An 11,989-nucleotide genomic window follows, 5' to 3' on the forward strand; every position below is an offset into this window, starting at 1 on the left:
TGAATGAAATCTTTTTTTGATAGCTCAAATCTATCGGTTGCTACTTGCTATTAATCGTTTACTTTGTTTATATTCTTTCACTGTCTCCAAATTTGTTATAATTTGAGAATGATACTATTTTGTGTACATTGATCACCAACAATTACAACACCATGCGTTATTTTTTTAAAAAAATTTCTTTGGTAGAGACGCAAGCTGAGTATAACTAAAGAAAATGAGTAAACTCTTAGAAGTTAAGAAAAAAAGAAAGAAAAAAAAAACGAGTAAACTCTCTGAAAAAGGTGGCTAAAAAGTAAAGAAGGGACTCTCTATGCAAAAGTTTAGATTCGTATCGTAGTGATTGAACTGTTCTACTGAACGGGACACGTCTGTCTTGGAAATGATGGTAAGATAGACTTTGAATCTAAACTGGATATTTTCTTTTTTACGAACCGAATCAAACGGGTTAATGGGTTCCATAACATTATCATTAAGTATTTGATTACAATATTTTAATTAATGTTAACAGAAAATAAAATATCTTGGTTGAAGAATTAAATTTATGAAAATCATTAAGGCTACATTGTCATTTATTATTGATAAACAAAACGTAAAAGACGAGACAAAAAAAAAAAGAAAAAGAAGAGACAAATTTGGCTATGAAACCAAAAAATCAAGCGACTAAAAAAACCCATAAAGACCTCAACAAATAACTTGAGTTCAACAATGGCGAATCCACTATCTTCTTCTCAATCCAACCGACCTTTCTTCGTCAGATCACTTGCTGGACACAACTCGAATCTAGTAATTACTCTTTCTATCATTTTCTCTCTCTCAACTTACCAAGAAAACCAAATTTAGTTGTCACTGTTGTTGCAGATAATTCCTGATGCGTTTTTCACGGCTCACTTGAAGGATAAAACTGGCTTAACGAAATTGAAACTGACTTCTGACGCTTCGGATAGAACCTGGGATGTGAAACTGAACGGCCGGAGATTCGCCGGCGGCTGGGATGATTTCTCCGCCGCACACTGTCTTCGAGACGACGACGTTTTGGTTTTCAGACACGACGGGAAAATGGTTTTCCACGTCACACCTTCCGGTCGCAGTTTCTCTCAGATACATACATCTTCTAGCTACGGTGACTACGACAATGATGATAACGATGATGATGGAGGCGATAGTGATGATGAAGATGATAATTATGATGATGATGATGAGACAGGGGGCGATGATTCAGATCCGAAGAAGGAAACAAGATTTAAAGGAGAGTCTTTTTCATCGGAAAACTCTTGTTTTCTCGGCGTTACACCTTCCAACCTACGCCTAAATCGAGTGGTTACTACTTTGAATCAAACTCTTTTAGAGTTCTTGTTATAAGTTATATATATTCTGAACATTGAAATTGTGTTTTGTTCTTTTGTGGCAGAGTTTTTCAAAACATTTTTCGAGAACAAATGGTTTGACCAAGAGATGGTGTGTGATTGATCTAATGAATCTAAGTGGGGAATCATGGGCTCTGGGCCTGCGACACAACAACAGAACTGGTCAGGATTATATCCGTGGACACTGGAGAAGTTTCTGCCGTGCAAATGAGATGAAACCCGGATCTTCCTACCGGTTTAAGCTTGTCCGGAATGGGACAAGGCCTTTGCTACGGTTGTGTTCTGAAGTTATTCCAGAAGGAAACCGTTCCAGAGCAAATGGAAAAGATAATGTTTCGGAAAAGTATAGCAGGGCAGCTGGGAGTGCTTCAACGAAGCAGAACAAGTTTCTGACCGTAACCTTTAAGCATTACATGATCCAGTCAGGACACCTTGTAAGTTTTCAACATCTTAGGTTTAGGGTTAATTTGATTATGCATTTTCTTGTGATACTTCACGAATGCTTTGAAACTTATGCAGCGTCTTCCGAGATCATTTGCGAGGGAGAACGGGATCAAGGAGGCAGAAGAGATAATTCTAGTGGACAAAAATGGAGTAAAGTGGCCATCCTATGTAGCTTCTGCCAAACAACGAGGAGAGTTTTACATGGCACATGGTTGGAAAAGGTTTTGTGAAGCCAATAAGTTAAACACGGGAGACACCTTCACTTTGGAGTTTGTTCGAGGAGAAGACACAACTCCTATGCTCAAGTTCTGCTCCAAGGCCAAGGTCAAGGTGAATAAACACCTTGTGATTCAAGTCACCTTTTTTTGTTATAATGAACTATATTCAGACTGTAAAAATGAATATTCAGACTGTTAAAATGAATTGTATTCAGATAGAACAAGAAGAGGCTCCAGAAGAGACGGAGACTCCGTTTCAAAAGAGAGCTCGAGTGTCTGCAGAAGTAGGACACTCTCGTCGCACTCAGACACCAAACAAAGCCAGTCATGATCCAAAAATCTTGCAGCGCAAGCAACCACTTCAACCCTGCTCATTCTCTGACCAAGCGAAAAAGGTGAAACAGAGTATTGTAAACATTTTAACTGGTATAAAACGGTTTCGGTCAGAGCTCGAGATAAAGGAGCAGAGTTTAGAAGCTGCGCTGCTGGAAATCGACGCCTTAGGTACGATCTAAACACTGAATGAACACTTGTTTTCTTTTACTATTTTGGGTCTTTGTTACTAACATTTTAGTGTTGAATATAAACAGGGGAGAAAGTATCGGAAATCAACAAAATCCTCAAGTAATCATCAAGTCTAGAAGTGAAGTGAAGATTAGGAAATGGAACATGAACTTTTGCAAACCTTGTTTGTATCTAGAACTCGTTCAACAATCGAGACAAGTAGTTTCTTTAGTAAATGATATTAATATGATTTACGTGTTTGTGAAAATCGAAACTCGGTAATTCAGCTGACTTCTAAAAGGTCTTTGGACGTGAGATTGTTTAAAGGGATCAGACGATCAGTTTGATTTTTTAACGATATGTGCTTGTGGGGATGATTCGTATTTTTTTTTCGTATAGATAAGTGAATTGAGAATCCAAACAAAAAAAAGGTTAATTCTATTGACCAATCAAATTTCAACGGTGGCAGTGGTGGCCCCCACTTTACTACACATGCGTCCACTCTGTTTGGTTGTTTCAATATTCAACGCAAAGTCTCCATGCGAGCTTTAATGCTTCTGTCTCTTTCAACGGTTTCGAGAAAGAACTTGCATGCCCTTGCATTAAAACATTTCTTTAATACGAAAAGACAAAAATTTCAAGATCAAACTCACATATATCTGAGATTCTTAGTAGAGTTGTGGAGATTACTTTCTTCAAAATAATGGATGATCCAGTAATTTCCTCTCCAACCAAGCAGCATTTCTTTGTCATAGTTCTTCATGGACACAAATCCAGTCCCGTAATTACTCTCTTCTATAAGTTTCTTTATGTTTCTCTCTGTTACAATTAATCACAAAAGTTTCTTTATGTTGTTGTGCAGATGATTCCTGCTGAGTTTTTTTCGACTTACGTAGAAGGTAAAAACCAGTCTACAAAACTGAAACTGACCTCGGACGCTTTGGATAGAACCTGGGAAGTGAAATTGAACGGCCGCAGATTCGCCCGCGGCTGGGAAAATTTCTCCACCGTACACTCTCTCCAAGACGACGACGTTTTGATTTTCAGGGAAATCGGGGACATGACCTTTCACGTCACAGCCTCCGGTCGCAGTTTCTGTAAGGTACAGTACATATCCTCTGACGAGGATGGGGCTGATGAAGATGATGCATGGACCGAGTATTCAGATTCCAAAAACATTGCGTCGAAGAAGAAGCCAAGAACAGAAGCAAAGTCTTCATCCAAAAACTCTTATCTTGTTGCGCACGTCACGTCTTCAAACCTAAGCCGAGATAGATTGGTAAACTGCTTGACTCTTCTCTTTTTATAATTTGATGAGAGCATAGTCTCGTACCTTCACACTAATTAGTATTAAGCGTTACGCTTTTGCAGTCTCTTATAAAGGGTTTTGCGAGGTCAAATGGCCTGAACCAGAGATGCTGTGAGATTGATCTAATGAATCAACATGGAAAATCATGGACAGTTGGTCTGAGATACAGTACAGCAAATGAGCAGGCTAGTATTAGTGGAGGCTGGAGAGACTTCTGCTTAGCAAATGGGTTAGAAGCTGGATCTTTCTACAGGTTTAAGCTTGTCCAAAACGGGGCAAGGCCTTTGCTACGGTTGTGTTCCGAAACTATTCCAGAAGAAGACTGTTACAAAGGAAACAGAAAGGAAATTTTTTCAGAGAGTGCTTCAATGAAGCAGAGCAAGTTTTTGACAATGACCTTTAAGCCTTACATGCTCAAGTCAGGTCAACTTGTAAGTTTTTAATATCTTAGGTTTAGGGTTTAATTAAGCATTTTCATGTAATACTTTATGGATGATCTGAATCTTATGCAGCATATTTCGAGACCCTTTGCTATAGAGAATGAAATAAAGGAGGCAGAAGATATAACTCTAGTGGACAAAAATGGAGGAAACTGGCCATCCTATGTAGCTTCTGGTGATGGTCAAGGAGGAAAGTATTATTTGGCAAAAGGTTGGAGAGGTTTTTGTGCAGCCAATAGGTTAAAGACGGGAGAGACCTTCACGTTGGAGTTTGTTCGAGGAGAAAGCACAACTCCAATGCTCAAGTTCTGCTCCAAGACCAAGGTAGAGGTGAACAATCAACTTGCGTATCAAGTCAACTTTTGTGTTAAAATGAGCAGAGAGTTTTTAAATGAATTGTATTTTAGATAGAACAAGTACCATTAGATGAAGAAAGAGAGACTCAAGAAGAAACGGAGACTCGGGTCGAAAAGAGAGCTCGAGTTTCTGCAGGAGGAGGATCTTCACGCCGCAATCAGGCATCAAACAAACCCAATGCTGATCCACAAAACTTGAAGCCTAGGCAACCACCTTGCTCAATCTCTGATCGAGTGCAAAAGGTGAAACAGATTATTGAGGACACTTTAACCGGGGTAAAACGGATTCGGTCAGAGCTTGAAGTAAAGGAACAGAATTTAGAAGCTTCGATATTGGAAATTGATGCTTTAGGTATGATCTGAATAACCGATGAACACTTGTTTATTTTTTACTAATTAGGTTCTTTGTGTCTAATATTTTAATGTTGGAAAAACAGGGGAGAAAGTGTTGGAAATCAACAAAATCCTCAAGTAATCATCAAGTTTAAAAGTTTCTTAAGATCAGGAAATGGAACAAGGACTCTTTTGCAATTTTTGTTTGTATCTGGAACTCGTTCAACAATCGAAACAAGTATTATGACTAGAGACAACATTTGATTCTTCTTTCTCTTCCTACAAACCAATTTATCCTTTAGTAATGAGATATTGCAGACGGGATAATTTATGTGTTTGTGAAGATTGTCACTGCATAATTAGGCTGATATCTAATGACAAGTCGTATTGATCTATGGGTATTTATGTTCTTTTTGCACTCATTAAGAACATTTCTCGAAATCTGTTTGTGATTTTTTAAAAGGGATGATCAAAAGCTTGATGATTCTATTATTTATACAAGCTCACTAGTAGTATCTCCATATGGGCCGTGACAATTAGTAAAATAAAAAAAAGCATTTACCTTAAATTAATCAAATTTTGGCCCCAAATTTTAAATAATTATACAGAATATATATTAGTAAAATATTTTTATTTTTAGTGCTATTTTTCTGAAGTTTGAATTTTTTTTAATATATCCAAACTATTTTTATTTATCTCTGATACTTTACAATATAATGTTTTTGAATTTTAGTATTTTTATAGATAAAAAATGTTAACTAAGAAAATAGAATACAAAAATTGTATAAAATTATATATTTATAGTTAACTGTACAAAATGTTATTTTCATAGATTAAGAACATAGTGTTAAATATCTCTAGTTTATTACAAAAAATATTTTTAGTTTTAGTTATAAGTTATAACACATTTTATTATGAAAATGTATAAACCATCTCATTTTATTTTATTTTGCCTTAGGCCACCAAAACTATAGGTACCTGAACATTTCTTTGATTTTTCTTATTTTTTGCATTTGTTTTGCTTACTTTTTTCCAAATTTTATAATAACTATAACATATTGCATATTTTTTCTTATCTTTCGGTTGTGTATAATTCTTGTCAACTTATTCCTGATGTTGATGACAAAATTAATGGACCAAACTTTGTGATATGTAATCCTGGTGCTGGAACGTTTATCACTTTACCTAAAGTCAATTCATTTGGTGTCAAGTTCTTCTTTGAGGATATATGCCATCCCAGTTTTGGGTTGGCGTGTTGCTATGACGGCCCCAATATTCTGATTTGCAACTCTATCACCGGGAAATATAAGGATTTACCCTAAAAGCGAAAACTTCAAAGTAGTTGCCAAGTGTTTACAAAAGGAAAAGCCACAAGTATTTACTCTCGGAATTGATCAATCTTGAAGAGACATTGAGTGCTGTTATGCATAAACGGCATAATCTTCTATCAAGCTTCTTCATTCGTTCCGGGTCAAGAAAATATTACCAACTTTTTGAACCAAAAAAAGAAATCACTAATAAAAATGGGCAGTCTCTTAAGTGTAATATTTGATTTAAGTTAAATAAAATCTCTTTTGTCCAAAAAAAAAAAAAAAAAAAAAAAAGTTAAATAAAATCTCTATTCGCCGAAAAGAAAATAATATATTAATCCATGTCAACGTGACATGCTGGAACATGCCACATCATCAAATAATTAATTACCGTCGTTGCTTTTATTCGTCTTCTTCAGTGAGAAGTCAGTCCCATTGAAAATTGAATCCGGCGAATCTTGAAACCGGATGCTGGGTTTTTCATTTCGAGACGGCTGAAATTCTCGTAGTTAGGGTTTAGAGAGATCTTTCCAGAGTCATCATGATGTCGGTTTCTGATAGAGAGCTTGAGGAAGCTGGAAGAAAGCTTCGTGATCCACCTTCTTCTGTTCATGAGATTCTTTCTCTTCTCGACGTCAGCTCCTACTCACCGTTTTCTTCTTTCTTTCCTTTTCCTTTTTGTTTTCATCTTCGTGGTATATAACTCTTACTCATCTTCTCCAGACGTTTGATTGCGACACTGTGCAAATGCTTTCTTCTTGTAATTCAGAAAGCCTTGTCTTTTGTATTCAATCCGTTAAGAATGAATGAATCCATTCTTGGATAAATTTTTAGACTTTAGAACTGCCTTGAGCTCTAATTTATGAAAGTCTGGGTTTTTTTCGAAATGTTGTGAACTGGATTTTCTTTTATATCTCTTGAATTCATTTTCAAGTGTGCTGAGATTTTGGAGTTGTTGAGTTTAATGATCAATTTATTGTCTTTTCCTTCAGAAAGTTGAACACCTCATGTCAAAGATCGAACAGTCACCTCCTTGCCCAACAATGTGTGAACTTTATCCATTGATAGGAGCATTGGTCAGTCCTAAACTCTTCAAACATTCGGATGCTCATGTCAAACTTGCAGTTGCGGCTTGCATTTGTCAGATTACGTTCATAACTGCTCCAGATCTTACCTATGATGATGACCAGATGAAAGTACGTTGTTGTTTGGTAGTTTTCTCCTAAGGAAAATGAGCAATGCGGGTTGGTCACTTACTAGTTTCTATGATTTACTTGCAGGAAGTATTCCGGTTAATTGTATCATCATTTGAACATCTGTCTGACATATATAGTCGATCCTACGCCAAGAGGTTATCGATCCTTGAAACTGTGCATGATGTCAAATTAAGCAGAGTGATGTTGAATCTTGAATGTGATGCACTTCTTGTTGAGATGTTCCAGCATTTCCTCAACGGTATAAGGTACAAGCTAATATTTTCTTCCTACTGGAAATGAAGTTTTATTTGTTGGTAGTGTAGTTTCGCAACTGGTCTGTTGAGTGTTGCTTATGTTTGTTGTACAGCATCCATAAATGTACGTTTGAAAGTGGAATGATGATGAATTTATATTTCCTTTTCAGGGACCATCATCCTGTGAAAGTGTTTTCATCTATGGAGCACATTATGACCCTTGTTGTAGAAGAAAGTGATGATATACCTCCACAGTTGCTTTCACCAATTCTACATTATGTTAGAAAGGATGATAAGGTGATACATGGATTTCTTCTTAATATTTTTATTTCGGAACCCACTGCTCTTTTGTTAACTTCTTTCAACTTGGCAGCAGATTCCCCAAGTATCACGGAAGTTGGCAGAACAAGTTCTCATTAACTGTGCTAGCAAGCTCAAAACGTATCTGGCTGACGCAGTAAAATCATCGGGCATCTCTCTAGATAAGTATAGTAATATAGTGGCTTCAATATGTGAAGGGGCATTGAGTGCTTTGAAGCAGAACGGAGCTGTTGCTGATAAAAAAGAAGTAAACTTTCTCGCCTGTTTTTGTATCAAACTGCCTTTATCGTTTTTACTTGTATCAAGTGTCTCCTATGGAGGAAGGTTGTTTCCGAAAACCAATGGTTATGAGAGTTTTCCAGTTTCATTTGCTCTTATACCGTTTTGCCACTTTGTGTCCTCTGCAGAATAGTCAAGACCCAAGGGAAGTGGCAGTAAAGGCATGCTTCTTTCTCTTTGCAACCAGCATTGAAACACTGAAATTCGTCGATTTTGTTGAAAAAAGATAATGTCTTACTCTTTTATGATAATTGTGATGTCATTTTCCACTCAGCAGGATAAACAGACAGCAAGAAAAGTTTCTACGCGTGAGTAAACTAGTGTACCTAAGAGGAGACTGAAGATGGAGCATTCTTTAAGTTCACTTCCTCATGATTCATCTGTAATGGCAGCTATTTCTTCTATGAATGAGAACGGACATGAGGCTGTGTCCCCGAGACGTGAAACAGAAGCTGGAGTAGGAGTACAAACTCAGGAAATGAGAAACCGTGAGTTGGCTGAAAAAGAGGATACTGCACAAACTGAGACTTGGACACACAAGCGACCTCGAGTCCTTATGGAGAAGACAAGTGCAGAAGGAGAATTCTCTTGCTGCACTCAGAAATTCAGTGCTGAGCCCGGAGACATGCGCAAGAAACTCCCTCAACCTTGCTCAGTCACACAACAGTTGGCTAAGGTGAAACAGAGCGTTGTAGACACTATAACCAGTGTACGACAGTTTCGGTCCGAGCTCGAGACAAATGAACAGATCATTATAGACAGTGTACGGCAGTTTCGGTCTGAGATCAAGAAAAAGGAAGATAATCTAGAAGTTTTGCTGCAGGAAATGAACGTCTTAGGTGTGTGATCTGGATGTTGATGAACACTTGTCTTTTGTTATGTGGTTTATATTGGTTCTAGGTCTCTGATAATCTGATGTTGGAACAAACAGGGGAGAAGATATCCGGAATCAACAAATTTATTCACTCATAATCAAGTTTGAAAGTGAGACGGAAGATCATGGATTGGACCGGAGACTTTTGCTACCTGTTTTTTTTTTTTTTTTTTTTTTTTTTTGTAGTATTTTGAACTTGTTCAACAATGGAGGGAAGTAGTTAGTTGACCAGAGAGGACTCCTTTTGTATAGCATTATCTCATTCAAGTCTAATGACAGTTGATTTTCTAATTCTCAAGCATAAAAAATGCCAAACAACCCAATAGCATCATCATTCATGCGTTTAACAGCAAAAACGTATAGCACCGAAGTAATTAATTACTAATACAACAAAAGTTGTAACTCAGAAAGCATTACAAATATTACTAGTTTCTCAGCGATATAATGAAGTAGTCCAAATTGCTGATACAACCGAAGAACGCCCTTCCAAACTAGAAACTTTCATTCAAGTGGACAGTCTCTAAAACTTGCAAGTCTCAAATACAGAATAAACTAGTTTCGTGAATAAAGACTCTTTGTTTCTTTTCCCCATCTTCAAACCAGATTATTGCTGAGGATTTTGCTGATTCCCCATATCCTCTCCCCTATTTCATCATGATCACAACATTAGAAACCAAAAATATTGGTTATCATGGAAAAAAACAACTAGATCTTGATTCTGGAACAAACCTAAGGCTTCAATTGCTAGCAAAGAGGCTTGCAGATTCTGTTCACTTGTCTCAAGCTCAGTCCGACATTGTCTCACAGTGTTCAGAGTATCTACAATGCCCTGGTTTCACATTAGCCACCTGATCCGAGACTGAGCAAGATCGTGGTAGCAAGCGCTGTAATTCTCTTGAAATGGTGTTGGTTCTGTTTGAAACCTGAGTGCGTCCTCTCTCCTCATCAACTTGATGCTCTGGTCCCTCTACTCCTACTCTTGGAGTCTTTTTCACATTCCTTGGCTGCGGATCAGTCTCACAAGCTCTCTTCTTACGAGTTCTTTGGTTTCCTTTTCCCTTGTATTCATGGTTTTCAATCTGAAGGAAACATGTTAGCAACTAAGCCTAACTAAGAAAGGCAAAATGTTTTGCATATACATAAAGTTGTGTTGTTGGTTCACCTTAGAGCAGAACTTAAACATAGGATTTGCTCCTTCCCACATCAGTTCCAGCTTGAATGAATCATTAACCTTCACTCCATTAGCTTCGCACATCTCTCTCCAACCTCTTCTCAAATAAAACCATTCACTTCCGCCTCGTCCAAGTCCTGTTATCTGTAGATAAGATGACCACTTTCTTCCATCTTGGTTCAGCAGAATTATCTCCCCAGCCTTGTTAATGTTATTCTTCCTCGTGAAACTCACTGGAAGTGACTGAACAAGATTCACTCAGTATCAAACGCTTAAACTCATGACGATATCCACAAAAAAACGTTCATGACAACGAGTTCTTCAACTTACTAGTTGCCCGGTAGTGTCACGGCTAGGTGTATACTTTACTATCAGAAATGGAGAAGGAGTCTTCTTCTCCTTTACCTTGGAAACTTCATCAAACGTCCTCTTCTCTTTACGGCCATTGCCAGATTCCTGTGGACACAACCAAAGCACAGGCCTTTCCCCATTTTGGAAAAGTTTAAACTTACATAACTGTCCTTGACTTAGCCCATTAACGCAGCAGAAATTTCCCCAGCCTTGTCTGATGTAAAACACACCACTAGAGATGTTTTTTGCAAGTTTCATTGTCCATCTTCTCCCTTGCTCATTCACTACATCGATCTCACACGTTTTTTGGTTCCCACCAAACAACAACGTAAAATTTCTAGAAAGATCCTGCCAAAACAACATCAACAGGTCACATCACTCAACAATATTATTATACTCATGAATGTTACAACAAAGCTAAAATGGAGTTTAAGTTAGTCACCAAACGATCATGAAGGAGGCTGTAACGAGTGACACATGCTGTGATGAAACCAGGGTGTTCTGATGAAGAATCTGCTTCTTGTTTTTTATTTGTCTTTTCCAATATGTTCTCTGAATCACAACAATCTTCACTTACATAAGTCACTAACATACCAATTATGGTAAATCAAAACAGATATACATTATGTAACTTCATCAAACACCTTACCTAAATTATCCTCGCCCTCATCATCATCAACATCATCATCATCATCAACATCAAGATCCTCATCATCAATGTAAGTATCCTCAGTATCAACGTGGCTAGAAGATGCGTTCTGTATGTCGCCGGAAACAGATACATGAAAGACCTCGTCTCCATGATGTTTGAAAACCAAAACGTCACCGTCTTTGAATTTATGGTCGCCGGCGAACTCTTCCCAGCCGTCGGAGAGCCTGCCGCCGTCCAATTTCACTTTCCGAGGTCTGTCTGACGCATCCGATTTTAGCAAGACTTTCGTGTGATTCATTAAGAAGTCAGCATCAAGAGTCTGCAAAACAAAACAAAAAGAAAGAATTAGTTCTTGACGATGGCAAAGACAGTAACTTAACAGAAGATTAAAAAAGGAGAAACAGTTACGAGAAGTGGTTTGTCTCCGGTTTGAAATTTGTGCTGAAACAGAGAGAAATGTGGTGGATCTTCCATTGTAGAATACACTTCAAAAATCTCAAGAGAAAATTTCAGGGCAGAGAGTGAGAGAAAAAAAAGAGAGCAATGAAACTCTGTTTTATCTTCACTTCTTACTTCTTCCTAGAAAATGATGACCTTTTCTTTTCTTATAAAT

At 37.5% G+C, this 11,989-nt stretch overlaps 4 protein-coding genes across 6 annotated transcripts; 3 read left to right on the forward strand and 1 right to left on the reverse strand.

The window, feature by feature from the left end:
* Positions 1-272: 272 nt before the first annotated feature.
* Positions 273-2,913, forward strand: LOC9303361 (B3 domain-containing protein REM3). The gene is made up of 6 exons (XM_021016644.1): positions 273-783; positions 859-1,317; positions 1,409-1,798; positions 1,884-2,138; positions 2,242-2,530; positions 2,617-2,913. The coding sequence occupies exons 1-6, from the start codon at positions 706-708 to the stop codon at positions 2,652-2,654; spliced, it is 1,509 nt and encodes a 502-aa protein (XP_020872303.1). The 5' UTR covers positions 273-705; the 3' UTR covers positions 2,655-2,913.
* Positions 2,914-3,002: 89 nt separating this feature from the next.
* On the forward strand, positions 3,003-5,369 carry LOC110226067 (B3 domain-containing protein REM2). 2 transcript variants are annotated; one of them, XM_021016645.1, is made up of 6 exons: positions 3,003-3,311; positions 3,393-3,809; positions 3,902-4,270; positions 4,352-4,609; positions 4,687-4,987; positions 5,073-5,369. In XM_021016645.1, exons 1-6 carry the CDS (start codon positions 3,234-3,236, stop codon positions 5,108-5,110), a joined length of 1,461 nt encoding a protein of 486 aa, XP_020872304.1. In that variant the 5' UTR covers positions 3,003-3,233; the 3' UTR covers positions 5,111-5,369. The 2 variants fall into 2 exon arrangements, with proteins under 2 accessions (XP_020872304.1, XP_020872305.1); XM_021016646.1 differs by having other exon boundaries at positions 4,352-4,603.
* A 1,301-nt stretch (positions 5,370-6,670) lies between these two features.
* Positions 6,671-9,493, forward strand: LOC9303362. 2 transcript variants are annotated; one of them, XM_021016648.1, is made up of 9 exons: positions 6,671-6,973; positions 7,271-7,474; positions 7,559-7,740; positions 7,899-8,025; positions 8,105-8,296; positions 8,457-8,489; positions 8,606-8,636; positions 8,721-9,167; positions 9,260-9,493. In XM_021016648.1, the coding sequence occupies exons 1-9, from the start codon at positions 6,890-6,892 to the stop codon at positions 9,298-9,300; spliced, it is 1,341 nt and encodes a 446-aa protein (XP_020872307.1). In that variant the 5' UTR covers positions 6,671-6,889; the 3' UTR covers positions 9,301-9,493. The 2 variants fall into 2 exon arrangements, with proteins under 2 accessions (XP_020872307.1, XP_020872306.1); XM_021016647.1 differs by having other exon boundaries at positions 6,672-6,912.
* Positions 9,494-9,576: 83 nt separating this feature from the next.
* LOC9303364 (B3 domain-containing protein REM1) lies at positions 9,577-11,941 on the reverse strand. Its single transcript, XM_021016643.1, is given in 8 exon segments — positions 9,577-9,846; positions 9,932-10,034; positions 10,036-10,281; positions 10,365-10,616; positions 10,704-11,072; positions 11,167-11,276; positions 11,374-11,695; positions 11,785-11,941. Coding segments are annotated over 8 exon segments (1,518 nt in total). The 5' UTR covers positions 11,851-11,941; the 3' UTR covers positions 9,577-9,796.
* Between the last annotated feature and the right edge of the window lie 48 nt (positions 11,942-11,989).

This window comes from Arabidopsis lyrata, assembly GCF_000004255.2.
Source record: "Arabidopsis lyrata subsp. lyrata unplaced genomic scaffold ARALYscaffold_7, whole genome shotgun sequence".
NCBI lineage: Eukaryota > Viridiplantae > Streptophyta > Magnoliopsida > Brassicales > Brassicaceae > Arabidopsis > Arabidopsis lyrata.

Bases quoted from the DNA above. Each gene is read 5' to 3' on its own strand.
- LOC9303361 (XM_021016644.1), top strand. From the start codon at position 706: ATGGCGAATCCACTATCTTCTTCTCAATCCAACCGACCTTTCTTCGTC. The intron at 784-858 runs GTAATTACTCTT...CTGTTGTTGCAG, and splicing joins CTGGACACAACTCGAATCTA to ATAATTCCTGATGCGTTTTT. The intron at 1,799-1,883 runs GTAAGTTTTCAA...AAACTTATGCAG, and splicing joins TGATCCAGTCAGGACACCTT to CGTCTTCCGAGATCATTTGC.
- LOC110226067 (XM_021016645.1), top strand. From the start codon at position 3,234: ATGGATGATCCAGTAATTTCCTCTCCAACCAAGCAGCATTTCTTTGTC. The intron at 4,271-4,351 runs GTAAGTTTTTAA...AATCTTATGCAG, and splicing joins TGCTCAAGTCAGGTCAACTT to CATATTTCGAGACCCTTTGC. The intron at 4,988-5,072 runs GTATGATCTGAA...TTGGAAAAACAG, and splicing joins ATTGGAAATTGATGCTTTAG to GGGAGAAAGTGTTGGAAATC.
- LOC9303362 (XM_021016647.1), top strand. From the start codon at position 6,820: ATGATGTCGGTTTCTGATAGAGAGCTTGAGGAAGCTGGAAGAAAGCTT. The intron at 6,913-7,270 runs GTCAGCTCCTAC...CTTTTCCTTCAG, and splicing joins AGATTCTTTCTCTTCTCGAC to AAAGTTGAACACCTCATGTC. The intron at 8,297-8,456 runs GTAAACTTTCTC...TGTCCTCTGCAG, and splicing joins CTGTTGCTGATAAAAAAGAA to AATAGTCAAGACCCAAGGGA.